This window comes from Leptonotus elevatus, chromosome 5, assembly GCF_054856555.1.
Source record: "Leptonotus elevatus isolate MCC_2025b chromosome 5, RoL_Lele_1.0, whole genome shotgun sequence".
NCBI classification, from domain to species: domain Eukaryota; kingdom Metazoa; phylum Chordata; class Actinopteri; order Syngnathiformes; family Syngnathidae; genus Leptonotus; species Leptonotus elevatus.
In genome coordinates this window covers 5,822,546-5,849,333 of record NC_141243.1, presented here as the reverse complement: position 1 = coordinate 5,849,333, position 26,788 = coordinate 5,822,546, and the positions used below count along the sequence as shown (strand labels likewise).

General features: G+C 39.9%; 1 protein-coding gene across 3 annotated transcripts in view; it reads right to left on the bottom strand.

Annotated features, from left to right (window-relative positions):
- The window catches only part of rtkna (rhotekin a), a 68,042-nt gene that overhangs the window by 22,473 nt on the left and 18,781 nt on the right, over positions 1 to 26,788 (bottom strand). The window contains exon 1 of one of the 3 annotated variants that reach the window (XM_086077006.1): positions 25,238 to 25,780. The exons of 1 other annotated variant lie outside the window; for it this stretch is intronic. In XM_086077006.1, the coding sequence (XP_085933132.1) occupies positions 25,238 to 25,333 (96 nt within the window). In that variant the 5' untranslated portion in view covers positions 25,334 to 25,780. Of the gene's footprint in view, positions 1 to 7,756; positions 8,141 to 25,237; positions 25,781 to 26,788 lie in introns of those variants that run through there. One more of the 3 variants, XM_086077007.1, reaches the window with a different exon arrangement.

Here is a 26,788-nt window from a genome sequence, read left to right as displayed (position 1 = left end):
CGACTCGCAATAGCCCTCAGGTGAAAGTAGGCAATTAGAATATTCATGAAGCCTTTGGGTTTGAGATGCACATCACTTGAGTGAACCTTTAATAAGCGAATATTCCGGCAGCAGTGTACAGTATATGAGGATTAGAAAAAAAAAAATACAGTACTCTTCTTCTAACCAAGAACATTCAAGTAGAAAAAATTGATTTTTTTTTTTTTTTTGCGGATGAGGAAGCTGAAGTGTAGAAAACGGTTGCATTCAGGGTGATTGAGAGCCGACGTCGATTAAAAGCAGAAAAGTAAAAGGATGAATTATTGACAAACATGAAAGAACAAATGTAAGGTGAGACAAGTATCGAACCTTTTTCCACCCTCTGCCCGCTTAGGAGCCCCGAGAGCCTGCTCTGATTACTGATGCTCCAGATTCAGTCCGAACAATGTGATGTGGCCTAATTGGTCTTAAAGCAACAGTTTGCATTATTCTATCTCAAAATCAACTGTATTCATTACGATTACAATATGCAGCCTGTTTTAGAAGTTTTCATTTTGGTGGACTCTTGCTATGTTGTGCATCAGTGTTCATGTCACCATTGACAATACAGTACTGACTCGTCCAAGATGTACCTTGCCTCTATCCCAAATTCAGCTTGGATAGGCTTCACCTCAGCCGTGACCTGAACGTTGATAAGTGACCAAAGAAAACGGATGCTAAATAAAGTCAAGCAATTTGCCTCACAAAACTTCAGAGCCACGTGTGCCTAATGATAAGCTCATGTGACCTCATTTAGCGAGCATAAAAGGATCAATCAAAAGGTATGATTTGCCTTTTCGTTGGCTTTTTACAACACGTATTCGCAACAAAAGGCCAGCCTCAACAAGAGAAAGAAAAAAATATGACATGACATATTATGAAATATAACCAACAGTGGTGTATGCACATTTTTTGTTTACATTTGTATTACAACTCATTTGCTCCCAAAAACGTATAAATACGTTCTATTTTAAATATTACCATGGTCCCAAAACATATTTATACGTTTTTTATGTTGTGAAACTTGGCTTAATTCAAATGCTAATTGCTGCAACACGAAAACAAATACAAATATATATATTTTTCCTTTTGGTAGGTTTTATAGCAATAGATCACAATTAGGGGTGTGAATTGCCTAGTACCTTGCGATTCGATCTGTATCACGATTTATAGGTCACGATTCGATTCAATACCGATTAATCTCGATACGAATCAAAGTCAATTGTTGCGATTTTTTAAAAACTACAATTTAGAAAATACTAATCAGTAAATTTGTACATGTACACTGTAAGATTTGTATGAAAATGTACTTCAGGCTTAAAACTGTGAGCCACTGTATTTAACAAACAGGTTGGAATCTGTTTCATGATTGAACAGCATTGAAATAAAATATTAAGGCTTAATGTTCCATTCATATAACATTCTTCCATGCTTAAAGTGTGAAACCAAATCCTAAGTAAGACATTTTGTTGAATATTTCCATCAAAAATTGCTCTTTAAAAATCGATTGCATATAAATCGATACGAGAATTGTGTGCTGTATTATCGCGATATATTGCTGTATCGATTTTTTTTTAACACCCCTACTCACAATATTCTGTGCAAAATCAGTCAAAATCCAGTAAAACAGCCGGGAGCGAAGGGGGTTGCTTCAGTAAAAATGGCTGGGAGCGAATGAGTTAAGGAAACAGTTTGACCGGCGAACAGAATATTCATATTTCCATTATCTCTTATATGAACAAATCAGAAGTTGACCAGCGTCCTGCAAAAACAGACGAGAGGTCACATGACAGTATATATGCATATACAAATCGAACAAAATGTACACCTAATCCTCAAAGCCACATGACAACACGCGCAGACAAAATAGAGAATAGCAATATTAATCCTTCTATATGAAAGATACTAGAATTTCACCGTGTGAGTGGCGTGAGATTAAATGGTGGAATTGGCCGGGAGTGAGCGTGCGTGCGTGCGTGCTTGCAGCGGCCCGCGCGCGTATCGGTGAAACAAACGCTAATTGCACTGCGCTAACAGGAGGCATTCGCCAAACAGCCTCCTGTAGATAAGTGGCAGTTGAGCATCTGCTTGCTCAGATAAACGAGATATCAAGTAAGGCCGAGGTTGGTTGTGATCCGCTGCCAGACGCACTGCATCAGCCGCAGACAGATAACCCGCGCAGGCTGCTCGTTCCTGCGACCGCCTCGTAATCACTTCTCCACCAAACTGCATGTCTGTCTTTTTGCACTCTACGGGCAACATTTCTTTTATGGCAAATAAGGAAAATCCTTTCCTTGATCGTTCATTTGTTTTGGATTGTGGTAATAATGCTTCTTTTTTAACAAGTAAATGTTTATTCCAAGATGAAATGATTTTCCAGCAAGTCTCTTAACAATTAATTTTTTAAATGCCTTGTTTGAATAGAAGAAAGAAAGCGGAACAGGAAGACAGAGGAGCTCGGGGCCTCTGAGCGAAAACCTCTTCACATTCCTGTCATTAAAAAATTAAGTCCAGCCTCCAGCAGCTGTAGACAAATCCTCCAAAAAAAAAGGTGCCATGGTCAAAAAAGTTGCAACTGTATTGGCGTGCTAATTTCGTCAGCCAGGGGAACCTCGCTCCATTCACTTTCTAATTTGTTCTGCGTTGCAATGTTTACAACCCAGTTCCATTTAATAGTTTTACAATTGGGAGAAAAAAGAAAAAGAAAAAAAATCCTGCTCTTATTATTTGCAGCTTTCCATTTGGCTAAGTTGGGAATGAATTAAAGGTGTATGCCACTAATGGCCACCAGGTAGGAAACAACACGATGCATCCATTAAGACAAGATACAGTGACTACACATGATCTTGTTAGCATTAATTATACATCACAAAACACTATCAATCAATAACTCAGGCCCATCTCCAAATCTTTCCCACAATTTTTTTTTAAATACATCTGGCTCCTAAACTTAACACGCCACAGAGGAGAATCAAATGTGAATAATGAAAAATAAAAATAAAAGTTCACGTATATAAAATGAGACTTCATCATGTAGTTGTCTTCGCTCTCATGCTTGAAATATCCGCCTCCAGCCTTGGGCAGCTGAAATATAGCATAGCAGGTTGTCGCGGGGCTTTCCACGATGACCACTAGCCACCAGTTAGCTCATCCAACGCAAAAAAAAAAAAAAGTCACTCCTAATTGCGCCGGATAACCACCGACGCGAACGAGCCGTTGCAAAGTCTTATTGCATATTACAGTACAGTATGCTTGTGTAACTCTTAAGAATAGTACAATTTTACACAAAAAAAAAAGGATAATTCATAAAGATTTATGATGGCCAAAGCTTGACCTTGGAGCGATGTATTTCCATTTGCAGTATTTCCTGTTTGGCCAGCAACCAGCTCTACGGAATGTATCATTTCACCTGGGAAGTATTTCTCCATTTTATCCTCGTCATTCCCTTTCACATTGTCAGAATAAACCGTTAAGAAGCCCACCACAACACTTTTTGTTAAATAAGCGGGGCGGGGGGGGGGGGGGGGGGGGGGGCGATGAAGAGAACATTACTGAGAGCTCATTTTGAAGCGGTTTTGAGGTCAAAGCCTGCACGAAGGACCAAAAAGTAGCAATGAAAAAAGTAAAAAACAGAGCACATGAATAACTTTAGACTTAAAAGATGTATAATTGGTGCGTTGTGTTTGCTGAGGCAGTTTTATGAAGTAGTCGAGTACAAACAGCTGTTTTTTCCCCCCCTCAAGTCTAATTTACTCGTTACTCTTGCACGGAAGAAAGGGGTAACATGACTGTGTGGCAGGGGCGTTTCTAACCCTTTTTTTGTGGTGGTGGTGGGGGGGGGGTTGCTCACCCCCTAAATTGAATCTAGTGCTGCCATTATATATTTTTAGGATCGATTAATCTGCCGATTATTCAATCGATTAATCAACTAGTTTATTTTTTTTTAAATTTTGCATTAAAGTGTATTACAAAAGCATTTTATTAACTAGTGATTGGTGTTTATTTCGTATTCGTATAGTGATGAAAAAAAAAAGGGGGGTGGATTGCTGTACTATGTTACCGGTTTGGTCATTGTTTTGCAAAGTAGAAACAAATGTTTGCAAATGTCTTATTTTGATTAAACACAGAAGATAATTAGTGATATGCTGAAATAAGAGGATTTGGACAATATGAAAAACAAAATGGCTCCAAACGATTACTCGATTATTAAAATAGTGGTTGATTAATTTGGTAATCGATTACTTGCCCTAATTGAATCCTAGCACCCTAAAAATTTGAGAGATTATTATCATTGTTCTAATAAATATTTTTGTGTGTCCATTTTAAACAAGCCACTAAAGTGCATAAACGTACAGCATTGAGTATTTTTACCAACGAAACAGTATCTGACAGAGCAATACACTGCCTTCCGGTGATATACAGCTGTGGTGTTTATGTAGAACATTTCTTAACATCTACCACTCAATACCAACACGCTATTATCATTCCTTATTTTTTGCTGTATTTAATCATAGCTTGCATTTTGTGTCATGCAATAATAAACTCCTATTCAGAAACTCTAGCTATGGCTCAACATTTACTTTGTAAAAAAAAACCTTTATCAGATTTAACAATTCAGTCACAGATTTCCCCCCCAAAACATGTTATGCTTCTCTTTCTTTCAAATGTGCCAATGAAAAACTGCGTTGGCCCTTCACTTCTGATCCTCGACTGGCCCCTGGGTTTTAGCAGTAGAAGCTGCGTGTGCAGCATTTACAGAAAGAGAAATATGACCTCCGCAGCACACAGAAAAACACTTACATACCCGTGGCTGCAGCAGGGGAGGGACAAAGAGGAGCAGAGACAACACTGGGGCTATTTATCTCCATAGATATCCAAAGAGGAGTGGGTGAAGAGCCAGATCTACTGACAGACAGTGCAGCTTCTCTGCAGTGAGTGGTTATTGATTGCAAGAGGATTCCATCCTCGCTGCTGCCGCGCTTGCAGAATTTGCAGACACAATGAAAAGCGGCGTCAGGAAAAAACGCATTGGAAGAGCGCCGCTAAATTGCTGTGACGGCCTGATGCAATCAAGTGGTGCAGACCTCAAGTGTTGTGCTGTGTCACTGCAGAGAGAAAGCATCAACAGAGGAGATGTTGTGGAACATCAGTGACCTTTTCGCAGCTAATGAGCCAGCGCGGTTGCGGTTTTTTTAACAGCGGTACGAACACACACTGCTTGCGATATTCTGCGTACACGCAAACTGCATTCCGGGAATAGAAAGATCACGTCAAGCTCTTAAATAATTCGGAAGTGATGCTGATGCACGCGGCCTTTAAAAATCAACAGGAGACATACATGTATATGACGGAGTTAAGGCCACGCTAAAAAGCTCTCATTCGCTGACACCCACGTCACTCACCAGGCCAACAAATCAACAGGAGACATACATGTATATGACGGAGTTAAGGGCACGCTAAAAAGCTCTCATTCGCTGACACCCACGTCACTCACCAGGCCAGGCCCTGATTTTTAAAAGCACTCAGTCATTTTGTGATTTGATTCTTCTGATTTTCAGTGGTGACACACAAACGCTGATTAGAGGAGGTTGTGCAAAGCCGCAAGCAAAGTACAAGTTTTTTCCACGACACCGTAATTGTTTGAAGTGTTGAGTGTTCAGCGTAGACGTGTGCGAGGACAATCGCAACCAAAACAGTTGTTTGTGTTCTTCATCGTAAATTACTTTGTTAAGGCTTCTGGAAATATTTATGACCTGACTGCAACCAGTGAAGACTGAAGACACATCATTATGGCTGGATTTACACTGCATGACTCAAATGACACAATTCAGATTTTTGTTTTGGTCTCAAGCAGCAAAATTTGTATATTTTTCATGGCAACGTAAAGGCAGCGAATGCGTGAAATTGGATATCTTCTGATTAGAATGAAGTCTTTTCCAATGCATATCAAATCGACTACCAATGTGAATATAAATATTGGACACACCCAAATGATGCAAGTTGGACATAATCAAAGTGCACTGATTGATGACATATACACGGATGAGGATGCTCATTATCTATGTGAAATCAAATAAGCCTGAAAAATCTAAGCCTATTTTGAAAACTAATATTGGCTGATTTGTGCCCTATTCATTTATTTATTTATTTACGTACTTACTATTATTGCCAAGTATATAAGAGGCTACACTCTAAAAACAGGTGGGTCAAAAGTAACCCAATTATGGATCAAAATGGACCGATCCCCTTTATGGGTCAAGTTGACCCAACTTTCTGTGTTGTTTTATACAAAATGACTAAATTTTTTGACCTAAGTAAAGAATCTGACTAATATTAACTCATTCATTGCCATTGACGGCTACAGACGTCAAAAATTCATTTGAACTATTTATATTAGTTTAACATTTCCCCCCCCACTTTTGTTAATAAGAGTATGAAAACCTAATTAAAAAAAAAATTGTATTAGAACAGATATCAAATTTGTGATTAATCGTGAGTTAACTAGTGAAGTCATGCGATTAATTACAAATTGTAATCGTCTGACGCCCCTAATTTTTTTTTAAAGAAAAGATTATTAAAAATTAGGGGCGTCAGACGATTATTTTTTTGTCATAATTAATCGCATGACTTCACTAGTTAACTCACGATTAATCACAAATTTTATATTTGTTTAAAATGTACAATAATTTTATTTCTAGGTTTTCATAGTATTGTTAACAAAAGTGGAACATTTTTTGAAATAATAGAAATAGTTCAAATGAATTTGTGACGTCTATAGCCGTCAATGGCAGTGAATGAGTTATTATTTATGAGTTGTTTTATGCTGAAAGACCCATTTATTGAATCAAAGTTGGGTCAAATCGACCCAAGTAGAGGATCTGTCCATTTTTTGATAACCCAACTGTTTTTTAGAGTGTATATGTAACTAGTGCAAAATGGACACAGGAAAGTCTGAGCCAAGATTCAAACACAGGACCACTTGGCAGACGTGCTTACCACTATCCTACCTATGTTTAAAAAAAAACACCATCTCATCGACATAATGCATTTCATAGCCCCTCCCCCTAACCATAAAAAATTATTGGCTTCCCCTATTCCTTACCCTAACCTCAACCATAACCCACTTCAAACCTAAACTCTAAAACCAAGTCTTGTCTAAACATGTGGTGCCCAGCAAAACGGCCCCACATGGACGGGTGGGCCCTACAACTCTGTAAAATCCCAAAATGTTGGCCCCACTACGTCACAAAAGCAAGACCACACACACACTATATATATTTATAGGTTGACAAAAAAAAAGAAGAAGTATTTTTGCAAACAGTTGGTGCACATTTGCTACTACTTCTGACTTGGCATGCATATGACATTGTATTGACATTTTAGCAGAACCACATCAAGTGTGACCAATTTTCAAACACTGATCTGTATTTTTGAAAACACACAAAAAAAAAACGACTTCCCTGACATAACTAGGCACTGTTAAGTCGACACATGTGCAGTAGCTGCTGTTAAGCGCGTGCACACTCGAGCAAGTGTCAAAGTTGGCCTAATCACTGGAAGCCCAATCAGCACCACAGCCAATGGAGGAGGTTGACCCCATACGTGCCAGCCCCGTCCACGTGGTCCACGCCACGCGTGACGTCGTCGATGACAAGTGACGGATATTTTCCACGCAGCCAGCAGCGGCTCAGTGCAACTCTTTGTCAAGCAATAAGACACGAAAAAGGTGGAATCTTACCGCTTGGTTGTTGGTGTAGTTCATGATGTTGGGCGCTTTACGCAGCAAACGTCCCGTAAACGCAACGTGTAAATAACTCAGATGTCCGCTTTTGTGTCACGCACGGCAGGAAAGGAATCTGAAGCGCTAATCGAAATCAAATGCTTACAAATCCGTCGGTGAACTCGGAAGTTGTTAAGGATCCCCGCATTCCGCGCACTCGCTCATTTGCGTAAAAAGGCGCTCCGTTGTGCGAGGTTCCGCACGGCTCGTCCCCGGCGCCGACATCGTCTTTGCTTGAGTCCCAACTGCTCCTCGGCTCCCGTCCTGACTCCCCCCACTCTCTCACTCACACGCGCACACGCGCACACGCAAGCTGCAGCAGTAGCAATGCAAGGGGAGGATAAAGAGTGACCGACCGGTGGACCAACCAAAGAGGCTTTTCCTGGGAGGGCGGGGGTGAGCGTGTGAGCACGTCGAGGAGTGACTTGTCGTGAGGAGTGACTTGTCGTTTTAGACATGCCCCCCCCCCCCCCCCCCCCCCTACAAACAGGCATTCAGGGACAGTCAGGGTTGCTTAAAGGGCACGCCAGGTGTTGGCAGCAATTGAAAGGGTGTCATGGCACTGCTTGTCAGACCCCCCCCCCACCCACCAATTTTCCATTCATAAATTCAGTGACTCCGCTTACAACATCAGGGGTTATATACATCACTCTATAATGAAAAAGCATGTTCTAAAAGCACGATGGGGGTGGGGGGGTGGGGGGGCATGATGCTTTCTGTTTTATTTAGCCATTTTATTTTAAGCAGTGAGTCAACTTTTTTGTCAGTATGACGTATGCTTAATCACCACTTCCATCCATGCTCTATATTGTTTTTACTCAAACAGGCTTTTCTTCTTTTTATGATGATTATTATTATTTTACTCTTTACTGGCATCAACTAAATATATAACTAAATAACCCTTAAACTGTGGCTATAGAACCACACTTAAATACTCAAATGAACTAATTCTTATTAAATAATGTATTTTATGAGTTATTATGTACCTTTATTATGCTACTGTTGCTGTTACCCTGTTTTAATATGAAAAATACGAGGTTTTGATAAAAACTTTTTTTTTTTAACTCATTCACTCCCAGCCATTTTCACTGAAGCAACCCCCTTCGCTCCTAGCTGTTTTACTGGATTTTGCAAGGCCTACAGAATATTGTGTTCTATTGCTATAAAAACACAGAACCTACCAAAAGAAAGATTAGATTCTCTTCTTTCATCAGGAAAAGTATATTTCTATTGGTTTCCGTTTTGCAGCCATTAGCGTTAGAATATAGCTTAATTTTTTTTAATGACATTTTTTTTTATCTTAATTTTCATCATTATTCACAAGTCAGTTTTTTTTTAAACTGGGAAAAATAGCTCTTTTTCAACATGGCCCTAGTTGATCTCTTATATTCTGCTGCCACCTGCTGGTCGATTTTGTAATAACAAGCATTGCTTTAAGTGTCCTCTTCAGGTCAGAGGATACATCAAAGCTTTCTGTATGCTTTAAAACTTGCGTACCCAACAACTCTTGAAATGAAAAACTCAACAGTTTGATCTTTTCTGACCGCAGTCCTGGAACTTTTCTGACACACCTGATAAAATCACATTCTATTAAATGGTAGCGCAATATTCCAACAAGTAGACAAGCTGCACAAATAACATCACCACGTGTCTAATTTCTAATTACAGACAGAGCAGCTACTCATCCTTCGGGATAAAAATACAAACTGTCATCCATCTTTAAGCATGCCTGCGTGCGCTCCCGGCCGGGCCCATGTGAGCATGACGCCAAGTTGTTGTGCAGCGAAGCGCTTGGCCCTGTCAACTGCTGATGCACCATTTGTGGTGAGGTGGAAAAGAGAAAAAAAATACATGGGAAAGGTTTGAGTGTGGGAATAAACAGGATTTAAGGGAGGAATCAGCTGACTTGGAGCTGGCCTCCAGGAAATCCGCCCTGGATAACAACTAATGGCGCGTCCGAGCCATCACTTCCAAACAAGACGAGACAGTAGTTGCGCTAGTATGCCACAAGGGGGTATACTATAAAAGCCACAAACCAAACGGTGTTTTCTGTTAGAGCAAACGGTGTCGTTGTGAGTTGTTTGTGTGTGAGCAGTGAAATGTGAGATGCAAGCAGATGACATGTAGGAGGATGAGGATGGAGGAGGAGAGAGTCCGTCTGTGGGCAGCCTTGGCCCGTAGCAACACGACAACAGAGTGCATCTCGCGGTTTAATAACACGTCTGCGGAACATGTTCACACCGGAGTTGAGCAGAGAGTCGTGCAAAGAGTTTAGTATTACATTGCTATAGTTTCATAGAAGATAGTAATCGGATCAATGCAGCACAGCCTTCGGTTACATTTTATAGTTCAACATTTGTAAAAAAGGAAAAAATAGATTTTGTTCACAAAAATGTATACAAAATGTTCTATTTTAAATATTGCCATGGTCCCCAAAACATATTTATACGTCTAGAGCATACAGTAGGCTTTGATGTAGCCTCTGAACTGAAGAGAATGGTTGAAGCAATGGTAGTTGTTACCAAAAAAAACGGCCAGCAGGTGGCAGCAGAGTATAAGAGATCAACCAGGGCCATGTTGCAACAAGCTCTTTCCCCCAGTGTTTTCAACAGCTTTGTGAATAATGATAAAACTTAGCTATATTCTAATGCTAATTGCTGAAACTGACACAAATATACTTTTCCCCCTAAAATACTATACTATAATCTACTATACTATACAAATGTACTTTTTTTTTCCTGATTAAAGAAGAGACTCTAATCGTTCTTTTGGTAGGTTCCATGTTTTATAGCAATAGAGCACAATATTCTGTGGGCCTTGCCAAATCAGTCAAAATCCAGTAAAACAGCCAGGAGCGAAGGGGGTTGCTTCAGTGAAAATGGCTGGGAGTGAATTAAGTCATCAAGAGTTAGACGTATATATTGTTTTTAATGGGATGGGGGACTCTCTAGCAGCAGTCCTTTATCCTGTGTGGTGTTTGCGTATATGTCAGTTTAAAAAAAAAAAAATCTATAGGTGTAAATGTGACTGTGAATGGTTGTTTGTCTATTTGTGCCTGGAAGACAGAAAAATCACTGATTGCCACGCCCATCTAAGCGGGGTGAAATTTGTTCTCCACATTTGACCCATCCACTGACGAAGCGATGACCAGCAGCAGTGGCTTGTGCTCGGGGATTATTTGGTGATTTAAGACCCAAATTCCAATTTGTAATGCTGAGTGTCAAGCAGGGAGGCAAATAGGTCAAATTTTTATAGTCTTTGGTATGACCCAGGTAGGGATTGAACCCACGACCTCCCAGTCTCACGGCGGACACTCTACCACTAATCCACTGAGCTGATGATATATAAGCGTTGGTCGTTCCAAGAACGGCTGTGCTGTACTGTCTTAGGGTTCCACATGGTTCAATTTTAGGGCCACTGCTGTTTTCTTTGTATTTGCTGCCTCTATGTGCCATCTTGAGAAAGCAGAGGATTTCCTTCCATTGTAATTTACAACTGCTGACGGTCAAAATTGATCAATTAATCGACAGGTAATTTATTATCAAATTAATCGACAACTATTTTAATAATCAAGCAAATCGTTTGGATTAAAATGGTCCAAATCCTGTGATTTCAGCATAACAGTAATTGTTTACTGATTTCTGAAGTCCTTTGTGAAAGAACACCGATTATATTCTTTGTTTAATAAAAACAAGACATTTGTAAAAAAAAAAATGTTTACTTTGGAAATCAATGACCAAACCAGTAACATAGCACATCATCAATCCCCTTTTTTCCCCCCATCACTATACGAATACAAAGTACCAAATAAACACCAATCACTTGTTTATAAACAGTAATCAGGGAGAAAATGTTTTTGTAATACACGTTAATGCAAAATTAAAATGAATCAGATTAGTCGATTAATCGATTAAATAATTGATAGATTAAACGATTCTAAAAATATTCAACTGTGACAGCAGCAGTAGTTTGTTTAATGTGCCAATTGAGAAGAAAAACAACTGCTTTTATTGTCTTGAAGAAATTAAAGCTTGAATGGCCATGAGATGGTGTTTTTGGTCCCAGTGGTCCTTGTAAATCCTTCTATGTGGACTTGGGCCCCTTGGCACACTAATTTATATATCAATGTAAAGTTGCAGTAAAAAAAAAATAACATCAAGTTTCGTCTCTCCCCCTGCTCAAACGATTCCTACTCCTACTCAATTCCAGTGAAAGCACACTCAGCTCCTGAGAGAGCAGGGAGCTTCTGTCACCGCTTGAACCCGGACAAAACGCATGAAGAAATTCATAATGCGCCTATAAGCGAGAAGACATGTGGAACCCAAACAAGATGAGGGCTTGATAACGCAGGACTTAGAGCTGTAAATATACTGCCCGTTAATCAGATTAAGGTTCCATCAGCAGGTAGCTGCGCCGAGCGAGCGTCCTGAGAACAATTTACATTCACAGTTCACCGTGGCGATATATCATTTGTTACAAGCATCGCGATGAGGAGACATAATGAATGGACATTATCCTCATTCACGCGGTCATTACGAGCACATTTTCCCAGGAAGTGAGGAGATTCCTTTACTGTGTCTACTCCTCAACACCCCCCCCCCACCCCCTCCTCGCTGAGTCCACCGCATTTCCTACTGAATCACTGACAACAGAGAACTGCGACCACTGCACTGCACACCCTGATGGACATTTCCTTAAACACATCTAAACCTCTCACCGTCTTTTTTTCCTGTCCTATTTCTGTGGTGATAAAATCTTAATGCTGATCACCGCCCACAGGAGGGACTGCACAGTAAATAAGCGGTGCAAAACGCACATTTCTGCAGACGGCTAAAGTGTGATGGTTTTGTTTTCAGTAAGTCACTGGGGCCGCTGTCTGGCAGGGACTGATCCAAAAGTAGCACCAGAACTCACGGATCAGCTGAAATGATTGGATTTGATTTGATTGTGGAACAGTACTCTTAAATAATGTGATTAGCACAACATTGCAGCAGTAGTTTACCATTTATACAATATAACACATGTTAATGCCATAAAATACGACAGTTGTAACAACCATTATTTTTATAGGCGCTTTTTAGGGCACTCAAGTACACCATAAAAACACCAAAACAAAGAAAACAAGCTGTAAAATGAAATTAAGAAACAGCACATAAGACATCAGTTAAACTACAAATGATATGCACACTTGTGAGGTAAAATTGGATAAAAAAATAAGTGGATAAGGAGTCAAAAAGTACAACTATTTGTAGATTGCGACATAAAATAGATATATAAATGTATCAAATAAATAAATTAAATAATTGAAAGTATTACACGTGTTGATAAATACCTACAAAAATGTATACTGTATTCAGTAATATACTGTACATCTATTTTAAAACTGGTGTAGCTGCCCCCCCTCTGGCCATGCAAAGGTATTGCAACACACTGATACAGGATCATTTATTCATCATCACCATCCATGAACAGTATGTTTTCTTAGTGAAATTATGGATTGAAAAACTCAACTTCAAAAGTAAAACTAAACATATATATGCATAACGTTTCGTCATATAACAAAAAAACAAAACAGTGATCAGATCTGAAAGTGCTCACAGAGTGTCAATGTCACAAAATGAGGTGCAAAGTGTTTTAATGTTGAACATACACTCTGGCTGCTACATAAAAGTCAGCAGCCATGTTATGTCTCGTGAGTCGTGACACACAAAGGGCAAATAGGGGCTCTCTGTCTTAACCAATCAAATTGAACCGAGCTTCTCCTTGTAACCAATAAACAGACAGAGTCGAAGCGAGACACGTGGATTAACATTTACATCACACCCAGTAAAGACAGGATTATAACGCATACAGTTGACCAGCATATGGTCACCTGTTGGCTCTGAGCTTAAAGGACGACGTGTGTACAAGTTGAGGGTGCGAGGGGATGACAGGAGGCATAACGAGGTCACTGTGTGAAAATGTTAACCCGGAACATGACATCACCCGGCTGGGCACTTTGCTTCCACTGACCTCATCCCGCCGAGGCGGGGAGGTGGGCTGTTGCCGAACAGCTCAGCAATGCCTCTCAGCACCTCGAACCACAACAGCGGGCCCCTTTCAACACATCTCCCACGTCATTAAGCTTTAACTACCGAGGACCCGCCTCTTAAACCTGGAATTTCCCCATAAAAAGCTTGCCTGTGGCACTGAGGCATTTGATTTATTTATTTTTGCTCCAGAACAACCCGAGCCTTTCTTCACGCTAGCTGCAATGATAAGTGAGTTGTAGATACGGAACTTTGGGATTATTTAAATGCTTTCAACATTCAAAACAGCCAAATTAAAATGACTGTCATTACTGCCTGCACATAATCTAACAGTATCGCTACATCACTTAAAGAGTTTTCATGAGAATTTCCTGTAGTAAGAAAAAAAAAAAAAAAGTTAAGCACTGATGCGTTTGAGCCGGACTATTTAGTGCACTTTGATTTTGTCGGCAATGTGAGCACAAACACAAACAATACTAAATTTGGGGTTTGAGTTTTTTTTTTTTTTATTATGATTTTTTTTTTTTCAATTAAATACAAAAATAAAAACAAAGACATTTTAAGTAAAAGTTTGTTAACCCATCAGATCTTCACATCCGGAAATAGCGAAATAGTGCCCGGTCATAGCCATAGATATATGGTCATTAAAATAAATAAAGAAAGAAAGAAAGAAAGAAAGAAGGAAAGAAAGAAAGAAAGAAAAAAGAAAAGAAAGAAAGAAAGAAGGACAGAAGGAAAGAAAGAAGGAATGAAAAAAGAAAAGAAAGAAAGAAGGACAAAAGGAAAGAAAGAGGAAAGAAAGAAGGAAAGAAAAAAGAAAAGAAGGAGAAAAGGAAAGAAAGAAAGAAAAAAGAAAGAAAAGAAGGAAAAAAGAAAAGAAGGAAAGAAAGAAGGACAGAAGGAAAGAAAGAAGGAAAGAAGGAAAGAAGGAAGGAAAGAAGGAAAGAAAGAAAAAAGAAAAGAAATAAAGAAGGAAAGAAAGAAAAAAAGAAAAAGAAAAAGAAAAAGAAAGAAAGAAGGAAAGAAAGAAAGAAAGAAAGAAAGAAGGAAAGAAAAAAGTAAAGAAAGAAAAAATAAGGAAAGAAAGAAGGAAAGAAAGAAAGGAAAAAGGAAAGAAAGAAAGAAAAAGAAAAGAAAACGGCTTAACGCACTTGCGAGGAACGGGAAGTACGGAGCAGAAACACTACACGTGCTGGACGCCGCCTCCGTTCGACGTTGTTGCTACAGCAACCTGTCAGATGGGTCAATAATGTGGCTCAGTCTGAACGGGGCCGGATCGGATTGAGACACTTTCTAAAAAAACAGTCTGCCCTGAAAATCGGATTTGTGGAGGAATCCGATCTGTAGTCGGAACGCAGCCTTACATTTTGGAAACTGGCCGAGATGTTCCAGGCAACAAAAAAACAAAAACATAACTTTAGTGGTCAAAATGATAAATAAACGAATAAACAAACAAAAAAAAAAAAACATTTTGTCATACTTGTGTAAAAATAATAATAATAATAATAATAAAAATAAATAAATAAAATAATAATAAAATTAATAAATACAATAATAATAATGGAAGCATCTCGCGCCTTTAATTTCATTTGAAAGAAAGCACTGCGCCTGAGGAAAAACAAACAATCAGTGACAGAAAGTTTGATTGACAAGGTGTCACTTTTTTTTTCGTGCACTCGCGACGAGACTCATAACTGGAACATCTCTGCACCCTCGTGCTGACCTTTCTCCTTGGGCTACAGGAGCTTTACTGAAACTTTAGTGAAAAAAGAAAAAGAAAAAAAAGAGCACATTAGCATTAGTTCAGTGGTTAACTTGTATTTAGACTAATGAGAATGACAAAATATTAAACATTTTGCTCGCTCATATAGTTGAATACATAATTACATGCGTACAAGAACACTGCAGCTCCGATTATTTCTACTTCAATTGTTTCTAAAGATTTGAAATCCAGGCATATCAAGAGGAACATCACGTCACGCACAAGACCGTAATGTAATGTCATTTGCTTTAAATTCAAAGTAGTTACAGTTAAGTGACTTGTGAATTGAATTCAATTGTTTTACTGTTGTTGTTTTGGTGGGTGGTGGGCTAAATGTGCCAAATTTCCCTCTAATTGCATTGGATTGCTTTAAATAGTAAATCCTACTGAATTATTACAATAAAAGACTCAGGTGGGACCGGCTCCTTTCCTATCCTCAATCAGAACAGAATAGTGCCACATATGGTCATAAAGCAACAGTCCAAATTCTGATAAGGCTTCACCTGCCAAACACACACACACGCACACACACACACGCACACGCACACACACACACGCACACGCACACACACACCCATGCATGCAGTTCCTCAGCCTTTGGCACGCCGGTGGCACGCAGCTTGCTCGCATTGGCCCAGTAAATATAATTCTAACGGTCTAATTGAGTGCCAATGACGCTGGCTACTCCCGCGGAATGTGCACAATGGGAACGTGTTGATTTAATAACAATTACTGTAAACTAACATCGCCTTTGTTTTGCACCCCAAGTGATCCCCGTGTGGAAGTCACGTTGCTTATAAGCGGAAATAGAACGCATTCACAACTCCCACGTCGATTGCGTCAAAGGCAAAGAAAAATCGATAAAACAACAGCGAATCTGGCACGCAGCCTCGCGCGCACCGCGTGCAGATGTTCGCCCATAAGCTAAAACATACCACATGCGAGCACAAACGCATCCATATGGAAACCTCAACAACAATCAACATTTACACGATCAGAAAAACACATTCGGCTACCGTATGTTCATTTGAAGACAATCGCAGCCGCTCAGATCGTTTTAAATGCGTCCCCCCCGCTTGAAAACAGTGATTTAAAACCGCGTGTCGCTGTAAATCTTATTCAAGATGATTTGGATTATCTCGATCCCGATGGTGTCATTTGCGGTTACTAAACCAAATAGTGCTGAATCGAAAGCGTCTTGGCATGGTGGAGAGCAGAGAGGGAGGATTAACAGAAGGTGACGCTGCAGGCTGAGATTTACAAAAGGGAAAGAAAAAAAAAAAAGGAAGGAAGAAAAAGCCAAATGTGAATCTCGAGAGGCAGCTTTCAGCATTGAGAAAAGAGACGAGCGCGTAGCTTGCGAGGTGCAAGTGTCACGTTTGTGTTCCAATAACAGCACCTGTCGGCCCGCCGGGGTATTTTCTCTCTTCGCTGCTGTTTTTCAAAGGAAACTGGCTCCAGCCTCGCATCCAGACGGTTGCCGTTCACACAACAGAGCGCCTATTCACACCGCTGCCGGGGTGGAGCTGGGGTGTGAACTGAAGTGTTACATTTGGGGGGCGGGGGTGGGGTGGGGGGGGGGGGGGTCGTGCAAGTGTTGGGGTCCACGGGGTGCTGTGGTGAGCCACAATGTTTGGAGTCAGTGGACCAGAGTTCGGAAGCTCCAATTTTTTTTGGGGCGTTCCAAGAATGCAATGGGTGTGTGCACAATGTGATACAAAGTCTCCTTTCACCTCAGCCCGCTTCTGGCATGGAGCTGAGGAGGAAACGGAACATAGTACGTCCATAACGCCGACTGTATGGCAAGATACAAGCAACGCGCTTGGCAAACAAACATGGCCGTGGTAGTCGTAGCTAATAATTAGAGTTGTCAAAATTAATCGATTAATCGACAAGTAATCGATTATTAAATTAATCAACAACTATTTTAATAATTGAGTAATTGTTTGGAACCATTCCCACATATGTTATTGTGATTTTTATTCTCCACACTTTTTTGCCGTGAAACAACTTCCACATAATACTTCCGATTTACACCATTTAACGTTAAATATAAACTTAAGGGACTGAACTTTTGAACTTTTTCTAAGTCCCACTTTCCACACCCACTTCCATACATATACAACTGATCATCATTGCCAGGTGTCGGATACTGCTCAGTGGCGCAGTAACCAGGAGGTTGCAGGTTTGAGTCCCACAAAATAGGATTATGATTTCACTGAATGATTTAAGCATATGCTTTCAAAAATTTTAGCATTCAGATTTTCAGCATTCCCACGTCCAGTTTAATGTCAAATGGTCCAAATCTTCTGATTTCAGCAGATCAACAGTAATTGTTCACTTATTTCTGTCATTCATGAAAGAAACCCGAATATCTTCTGTGTTTAATCAAAATAAGACATTTACAAACTTTTGTTTTTACTTTGGAAAACAATGACCGAATTGGTAGCATAGTACAACATCAGCCCCCTACCCCCCCCCCCCCCCCATTTTTTTTTTATCACTATGACGTACCAAATAAACACCAATCACTGGTTAATTAACAGTAATCGGGGGGGGGGGGTGCTTTTGTAACACACTTTAATGCTATATTTAAATTAACCTGATTAATCGATTCAAAAAATATTCGATCGTGACATCACTACTAAAAATAAAAGATGCCAGGCTTTTATGATTTAAAAACGAGACCAACATGTGACCTGTGCTGAAAACATGTGCTGCGACTTTTATATTACTGATTGCAGAGCAATGTGAAGGCGCGTATACTTTTTTTTATATCCACTGTACACGGAGCTACTGTATATCTTGCCTGCTGCTCTGTCGAAAAACAATGGGAGAGATGTACTCCGAAGAGAACCTGCAGGTATGCAAGCACAGAGAAGCCCAAGGTGTTAAAAACGGATGTCCCTTGACCAAACCAAAGTGATCCGCTTGAGTGAGAAGCCAAGAGTACTGATTTATTACTCAAATATTTACTCATACACACACACACACACACACACACAAGCACGGGCTCAGTGGAGGTAGGTGTGTTTGATGAAGAGCTCCACTGTAGAGGAATGCGTATTGGCTCAGACATGACTGTAACGTGTATCACCACAGAGCAAGCGCTGTTAGCTTTAGCCAAAACATCCATCGTAGCTAAACAGACTTGAGCTGAGCTAACATACTGTACAAACACACACATACTGTACTTACTATACTTTTATTTGAACAGCCTCACGGGGAGATTGGAAAAGACCTCGACATGGTTCTTGTTCGTAGCCACAAAGCATCGCCTTCATTCATTTATCTATTTGTTTTGCGCATTCCGACTTGCCATCATTTGGTGAATGTTCTAACTTGTGTAGCTTGTATTTGACATTTTTTTGATCATATTCAACTGTAAAAGTCAGGTAAGCTGCACTGAGCAGAAAAGGTATCAGATGACTTTGGCTCTAATAATAGGAAGTGGAATTTTATTATACTGAGGACGAAGCTTAATTTGTGGCCAATTTGAAAATCCCGAGGCACTCCTGAGCAACGGATTAGTGAGCAGACACAACCCCAAAGACTCATCTTTTCACCACAATAATGAAATCTGCACCAGGTGAACCGGCGAAGCCTTCGTGCTTTGTTTTCTGGTTCCAGAACAAATCGGATTAACCTTTGCTGCCACTGGAAATTCATCAACAAGGTAGAGATTCATCAGTCTTGCTCGAGTGCATACTGGTTTACTGTCTGACTTTAGACAGGGATTAAATGCTGTCAACTTGACCTCTGGCCTCCCAGGACCTCGCATTTACAAAGCACAAAGTGGACACAGAAGCTTAGATCAACTCCCGATGCAACGGAGAGAAAAAAAAAACAATATTTATAAAAGGTGAAAACCCGCACACAGAGACAACCTTGGTGCGACGGGTTACAAACTGTACGCTCAGCTGGGCTAAAGCCAACATCCTCAAGCTCTTAAATTATCCGAGGCATGGCTACTGCTACATTTAACATACTGGGAGCGTGTGAGAGGTCAAACATGACACCAGCAAGAAACTCCCACATAATCCTGCTCATCCCAAAATCAGGTCAGAGGTTCAGCTACCGTGGCTGTAAAATGTTACAGTCTTTGGGCCAGTCTCTTTCTACTAATGGATTTAAGTGGAATGTTGTCATTCGCCAGGAGCCAAGGGTTCAAACTCAAAGCATGCGAGACCAAACTATAGAATCGTCACTATTTGTGACTGAAGAAAAAGTTCAAAGGTTTTGACAGCAAATCGACATTGACGAAACGGTCATATTCAACGGTGTGCTTTTTCAAATTAACATGGCGAGTCGTGGTCTTGAACTTTTTCAAAAAAAATGTAAGTCTACAAAACCTTACCTGGCACCTTCGTAGGACTGGGGAAAAAAAGACCATCTCAAAGGGGACATATCATGGAAAACGGACTTCGTAAATGTTTGTATATTGCCGCCCCGGGTCTGTAAAGTGTCTGTTCATCTCAAAGAACATCTTTGAGAACTGCCATTGTCAGAAAATATGGATGTAAGCATTTTGGTTTTGGACATATGACCAATTACTAAGTATATTACAATATACTACACTGAATTGAATTCCCTTCCCTCATAAGAACTGACCCGATGCCACAGAAACACGATCATGTCAAACCCAAAACCTAAACAAAGCTGTAGTGTTGTTTTTGTTTGTTTGTTGATTTTTATTAAAACAAAGTGTCCAGTTTTAATTTGTGGAAACACAATCACCACAATTTGAAGGTGACGTTGAGATTAATTTATGACACAAACACCCAGTGATTAAAAATAGATCATGCTTAAATTGGATATGAGCCTGGCGAATAAAAAAAAAAAAAAGGGGTATAACCTGAGGCCACGACAGATGTTGGCACTTTTCACTTAATGGAACAAAGAATAATTCATGTAATATGAAACTTGAGTTGGTTTATTGCCCACCGTGAAACAAAACATTACAAGCAAAATCTAATGACAATAAACACGAGAGCTGAAGTAATGTTCTAAAGAATCATTGCTATAGTTTGATTAAGGAAGACATTTTGCCTGACTGAATCTCACTAGACTTAAAAACAATAGAGTGATATGTGTCGTTACTCTCTGGTAAAAGTGTTCTTTGGTTGACCCCACTGGAACCCCTGCATACATGCAATGTGTTTATTTGAAATCCACTTTCTCATCTTTTAATATTATTTCGAGATTTGACATTGTTTCTGGCATAAATGGGACTACTGCACAATCCGATGCCTGAAATGATGTTATCAAGACAAGTCAATGTTTTTGTTGATTCTGGCGGCTTTTGCGCCGTAGTCCATGTTCCTCCGCTGCAGCCCCGTGGGGTCACTCCAACCCCATGAGGTCAGCACACACACACACAGACAGGATTTGACTTCCCCAAACAATGGATAACTTGCAGAATGAAATGATCAGCTCAAATCAGCACACATTCATGACCTTAGAAATCCAATGTCCTTATTTAACGCTGCCGCTGCGCTGATGCACATCCAAGGTCAAAAGCGCCAAATTTAGACAAAGGGTATATGTGTCCATCTAAGGACTTTTTTGACTTTTAATAAGCGGAGAATTAGTCAAGGTGAGGAAGTGTGAGAATAGCAAGGGGAAGAAACCAGGCGGAAGTTAGATAGACAAAAAAGTATCCACGTGTATCCGACTGTGGCAACAGGAAATGCTATGTTTAAGTCTATTCATGGCAAAGAGTTCAATGCTATCATGATGTCACTCCCAGTGGGAAGCAGTAATTACACAAGACCATTTCCTGCTTCCCATCAGCCGTGTCTCGTTTTGAGAGAGGGGAATCCTGCATTCTGTGGACATCGCGCCCCTTCCTTTGCACTTGTGACTCAGGAAGAAGTAACGAAGAGGAAAGAGCACAGAAGCCAAGAATGCAGTCATTCCTACTACGGACCTGTTAAAACGCGAAGGGTCGGAAAGTGTCTCGCTATGGGGCATGAAAACAACAATGCCTGCACGCGTAACTCCTGACCAAGCAATTATATGCCTGGAGGAATGCAGGAACCTCAGCACTGAAAACATACTTAGCTTTTTAAATAGGATGACAAGCACAGAAAAAACAAAGTTGCATTCAGCTGAAAAATTCTTGTTTGGATCGGCATTTACTGGAATTTGTACAGCTTTATACAGTAGACAGACAACTTCTGCATGGACGTAGTAGCTGTCCGATGAAAACCATGTATCCGTTTTATGAAACTTTCGCATAATCAAATGATCAGGTCTACATGTATTGTATATCTTAAGAACCATATCTCCATTCAATGTCAGAACTGAAGAACTTTCAAAACACATACATTCACTTGAGACAACAACTTCCCCGATCCCAATTACTTAGTTTCAAAGATGACCAGAGACTCTCAAGATGAAGGCAGATCCCCGTTATTTAGGTTTTAATTAACCAAGTGCTGACGACCCTCGATCATGAACGTAAACATTTTTGATTGGCAATAAATGCATATTCCTGCTGACACTGACGAAAGTTGGCTTGAAACTATGAAATGTGATGGTTTCAATGTAAATAAATAACAAACTCGATGAGATAAACAAAAAAGACCACTATTATAGTTATATACAGCATTCCCACTTATGTTGTTTCGAACCTTTATTATTATTTCAGGTATGTTTTATTCTCTTTTTTTTTGCCGTGCCGTCCACATAATACATCCGATTTACACTGTTATAATTTCATCTTGCTTCAAAAATTCACACATTTCTGGGAATATAATGTCTGATTCCACATTACTTTAAGTTTTTGCACAATTGAATGTTAAATATCAACTTTTCCCTATTCATTTTCAATGGGACAGACTTTGAAATTTTTGACTGGTAAACCGATGGTTCGAATCCCACCTTAGACAGATAGCCGTTCAAGATTTGCTTTTATTCATTTATCATTCAACTACAATTAATAATTTTTCATGTTCACATAATTTATCTTTCAATTTACTTCATAAGCATTCCGCATGCATTCAAATCTTAGCATTCAGCTATTAGCATTCAGCTTTAAGCATTCCCACGCAATTTCTACAGAAGTTTCACTTTGTGTAGTTACACATACTGTTTATCTTCATTTATTGATTTATAAAGTCTATACGGACAAGATACGGTTTGAAAAGATAGTCGTGTTTTGATAAAGTTACAAAAAAAAAAAATTCTGTCTTTTTTAATGAATTAAATACTTAATAAAACTATATGAAATAAAATAAATGAAATGTTAAGACAAAAATGAAAATGACCATTTATCCAGGTCATTTCATCCTCAGGGCACTGAATCGATCACAACTGGATCGTTCTACAGGACGTTTCACCTCTCATTTGAGTAGGCTTCATCAATTCATGCAACATGCTCGTTAGGACAGCATGTAGCATGGGTTTTAAAAAAAAAACATACCATACTCCTCTGTGAGTCATGAAGTTACTCATGTGGATGGGGTGGGCGTGGATTTCAGGTATATACGACCGGAGGGAGAATTCCAAACGGCTTTTCGCTGTAATAAGGGCAACTTGTGATGATCCAGCAGGAGAATTTTATGGCCGCAAATAAACCTCCACAAATTACAGTTGGACAGCAAACTGTACAGCTCAGCCTCGCACAAAGTATCCCTGTCTCATAAACCCACCAAGTCTGAGAGGGGCACGGGGGAGGGAGAGCAAACAAGCGAGTGGGTGAGCAAGATGGCAAAGTCGACAATGTGGAAATTGATGTATTTCAGCCAAATACTGAGCCCTCTGTGTGGCGACGTACAGACGGGGGATGATTGTTTACCACAGTCATATGATGCATTCCTCTCCTAATAAATGCATTAAAATAGCTACAATTAAAACGTCTGGCATCAGATTCACATCGAGACAAAGTGCCACTTTCATGTGAGAGCAAAACAAATGCGGGCTTTGTGTCAAGAGTTAATACGTTTATTAGTGACTGATCAATTTAGGCCAAACAGACCCCATGATCAGTGGATTGCCACAAGGCATAACAAGCCCATAAAAAATTACTACTGCGTTGAGATAAGCGTTTCATTCCTTGATCATGCTAATGCAAAACAGTTTCAAATCATACTTCCCCATAGAAATGAATGGGGATGTCATTAATGAGTTCCAAATTCCCCTCAAAAATAAGAACATTTTGTAATGTGTTTTTTAATGAGGAAAAATATCGCTTTATAAAATCATCAGTCAGACTCACAAATCTGCTAAAAGATCAAAAACACATCTGCACCACAGACTCTTTCTTTGAACAATCATGAATCCCCAAAAACCCAGCCAATGCCAACTTCCAGCCAACTGATAAGAAAGAGACCCTTTTTCCATCGTTTAAAAGTAGAGACAAAGTTTGTTTGTTTGTGTACTCATGTTACTGGCAGCCTGGCATGACTCCTTCCTCTGTCCGAACACAATGTGCAACACACACACGCATACACACGCACAGTTGAACACGTGTGGACAGACAGACGCTCCCAGAGGGACCCCGTGAGGCCCCAAATGCGCAGCTGTGCACTGCGTGTGAACCCCGAGAGGATGGATGGCATGCGCAACGTTGCTCGCACTATAACGTGCAGGACAGCGTCAGCATGACTACACGACCCCTGCGCGGACTCAACAACACCAAGGCACAGCTGCAGGCTCAACGGGCCACCAAAGGGATGCACTGTACTCTGAAAATAGATTTCGGCTGTCATTGAGCCCGCTTATAAGCAAGCTGGGAGGTCGATTTAAGAAAAATAAAAAAAGTCATTACTACTGTGACTCTTAAATATAGTTTTTAAAAAAAGGCCGGCTGAAGAAAATTGAGCTCAATCTAAAGGAAACAGCTTGTTGCCTATACAGCTTGTTTGCTGTTTTAATGAGAGATTCTTGGGAAAAAAATGTACCCAAAATATTACAACCACCTCTCTAGTGCATTTCTATACCACTACAAATTACAATCATAAACGTTACCAAAGAAATGAGCTTTATTATGTTTGTAAAGGCAGAAATGATTACCATGTGCAGCCGTACCTAATAGAGTGGCCATATCATTACAAACAACTTTTACCAATAAACCTACTGGACACATTAAAGCGATGCTTACACTCTAAAAACAATTGGGTCAATGGACCGATCATCTACTTGGATCGATTTGACCCAACTTTTGAGTCAAGAAATGGGTCTTTTGGTGTAAAACAACTCATATTGGTCAGATCCTTTTTACTTGGGTTACTTTTGACCAAACAGTTTTTACGAGTGTAGATTTAGAAAGGTAGTAAAACTTGTCATAAAAAGGTAGCTGTGCCTAATCAAGTGGCCAATAAATAATCCAATATGTGCAAAAAGAAAGAAGAAAAAAGTGATTGCAAACAACTTTTGCATGTACATCGAGAGCAACGGGTTTATATTGATTGATGTTTAATAATGTATTAATGCGATGTGACTTTGCTCCTTACTACTAGTTTTGAAGCATATTGAAATTTACAAAACAGCTGTCAGTATGACATACTGCAGTTTTACACTACAGCGCACTGTAATCATAAATATATTATTCAACTAATATCTCTCAAATTAGACCATTATTATCTGCAGAGGCAAAATGATATATGGGATCAAAAATGCAGTTTCAGCAAAACAACTTTTTACCTGCAAACTCAGAGCAATCTGCCGGATGTACATCATATTGAGGTCCTCCAATATCCACAGTTTTTCCTCCATGTTTGTCAGTTTATCCACCGGCATCCTTTATAAACAGAAATCCAGATGTTTGTCCTTCTTTAACCACCTGCACCGAGACATCACATGTCACTGTGACAGGAGGTACCGGACCCAAGACAAATCCACAATGAAATCCGCGTACTCTGATAGCAAGTCGGTGCGTAAAAGCGATGCGTAAAAAAAGTTGGAGCGTCTCCTCCAAAACGTCTACGGGGCTGAAGTAATCGTGGGTAGTTGGGGATGACGAGATGATCAGAAAATCCTGCAACTCATCCGCGTGTTCTTCTTCTCCAAGTTTTTCCACAATGATCCACTCAAGGCACCCACGGTCACCACCCAGCCGGGAAAGAATGGTGCCTTTGAAAAAGCATCTCTCTCCTCTTCTCACTGTCCCGGCTGTGAATGCGAGAGCGTGTCCTGGGCGAAGACAAGAGAGCTCTTGACAAAAAGGCCATCGCCTCTGCGGGAGTGACCGGCACAACTGGCTCAGTGTGCGCCCTCCTCCTCCTCCTCCTCTCCTTCACTCTTCTCTTCCCCCTCCCTCCGCGCTAAATTAACCCCTCCGACGCGCCTCTGTCTGGAGATAGTAATGAAGTAAAAATAAATAAATAATGCAGACACGAAAAAAGGGAAAGGGAGTGTGAAAGACTACTGTAGCAGCCCCCACGCCCCTTTAAACAAATAAATAGCAAATTCCACATTTCACACGAGCATAGCGGGCGGCGGGCGGGGAAGGCGTTGTTCTTGTTATTAAATCGGGAATTAAGTAGTGACAGCTGGCAGTAAACTGCAATGTAACGGCAATGTGAATTGAGCATTACAACAGAAATCTACCTCGATTTGTCTCCAGCCGTTCGCCCTTCAAAATAAATATATGACATTTATTTTACAGCCATGTTGAGCACACCTGCCATCCAATAAAAGAGCTGTATCACAACAAATCCTACTTTTTTTTTTAACAGGCATCTAGAAATCAAGTACCCCCTAAAATGTATACGTAGCTCGTACTTTCGTAAGCCATTATAACATTATGCAGTTTGAACATGAACATAGCACTTAAATATAGGTAAATTAAAAAAATGTACTTGAAGAAACTCATGAACACTGAACATTGTCAATGATGTAATAGTTATGGGCTTAAAAATGTATCAACACAAGAATGACGTGAACCGCTTGCTATTGTTTCTCGGTTTTATATACGACTTATTTAATAAAAACGTCCTCCTGAACTCAATAAGCCATACCATATTGAATCAAATCGTTAACCCACTGAAATAAACTAAATTGAATTTTTTCACTTTGAATGAACGTCCTTGAATTATATCACACTCCGTGTATCCATTTATCTTTTATTGGCAAGTTGCAAACCCATAGTAACAATGCATAAAACAAATGAATCTATTAGTTGCTTTATAGTGAACACTGGATAATTACAACATCAAGTTTAGTGTCTGTCACAAGAGATACCGCTTACATGCA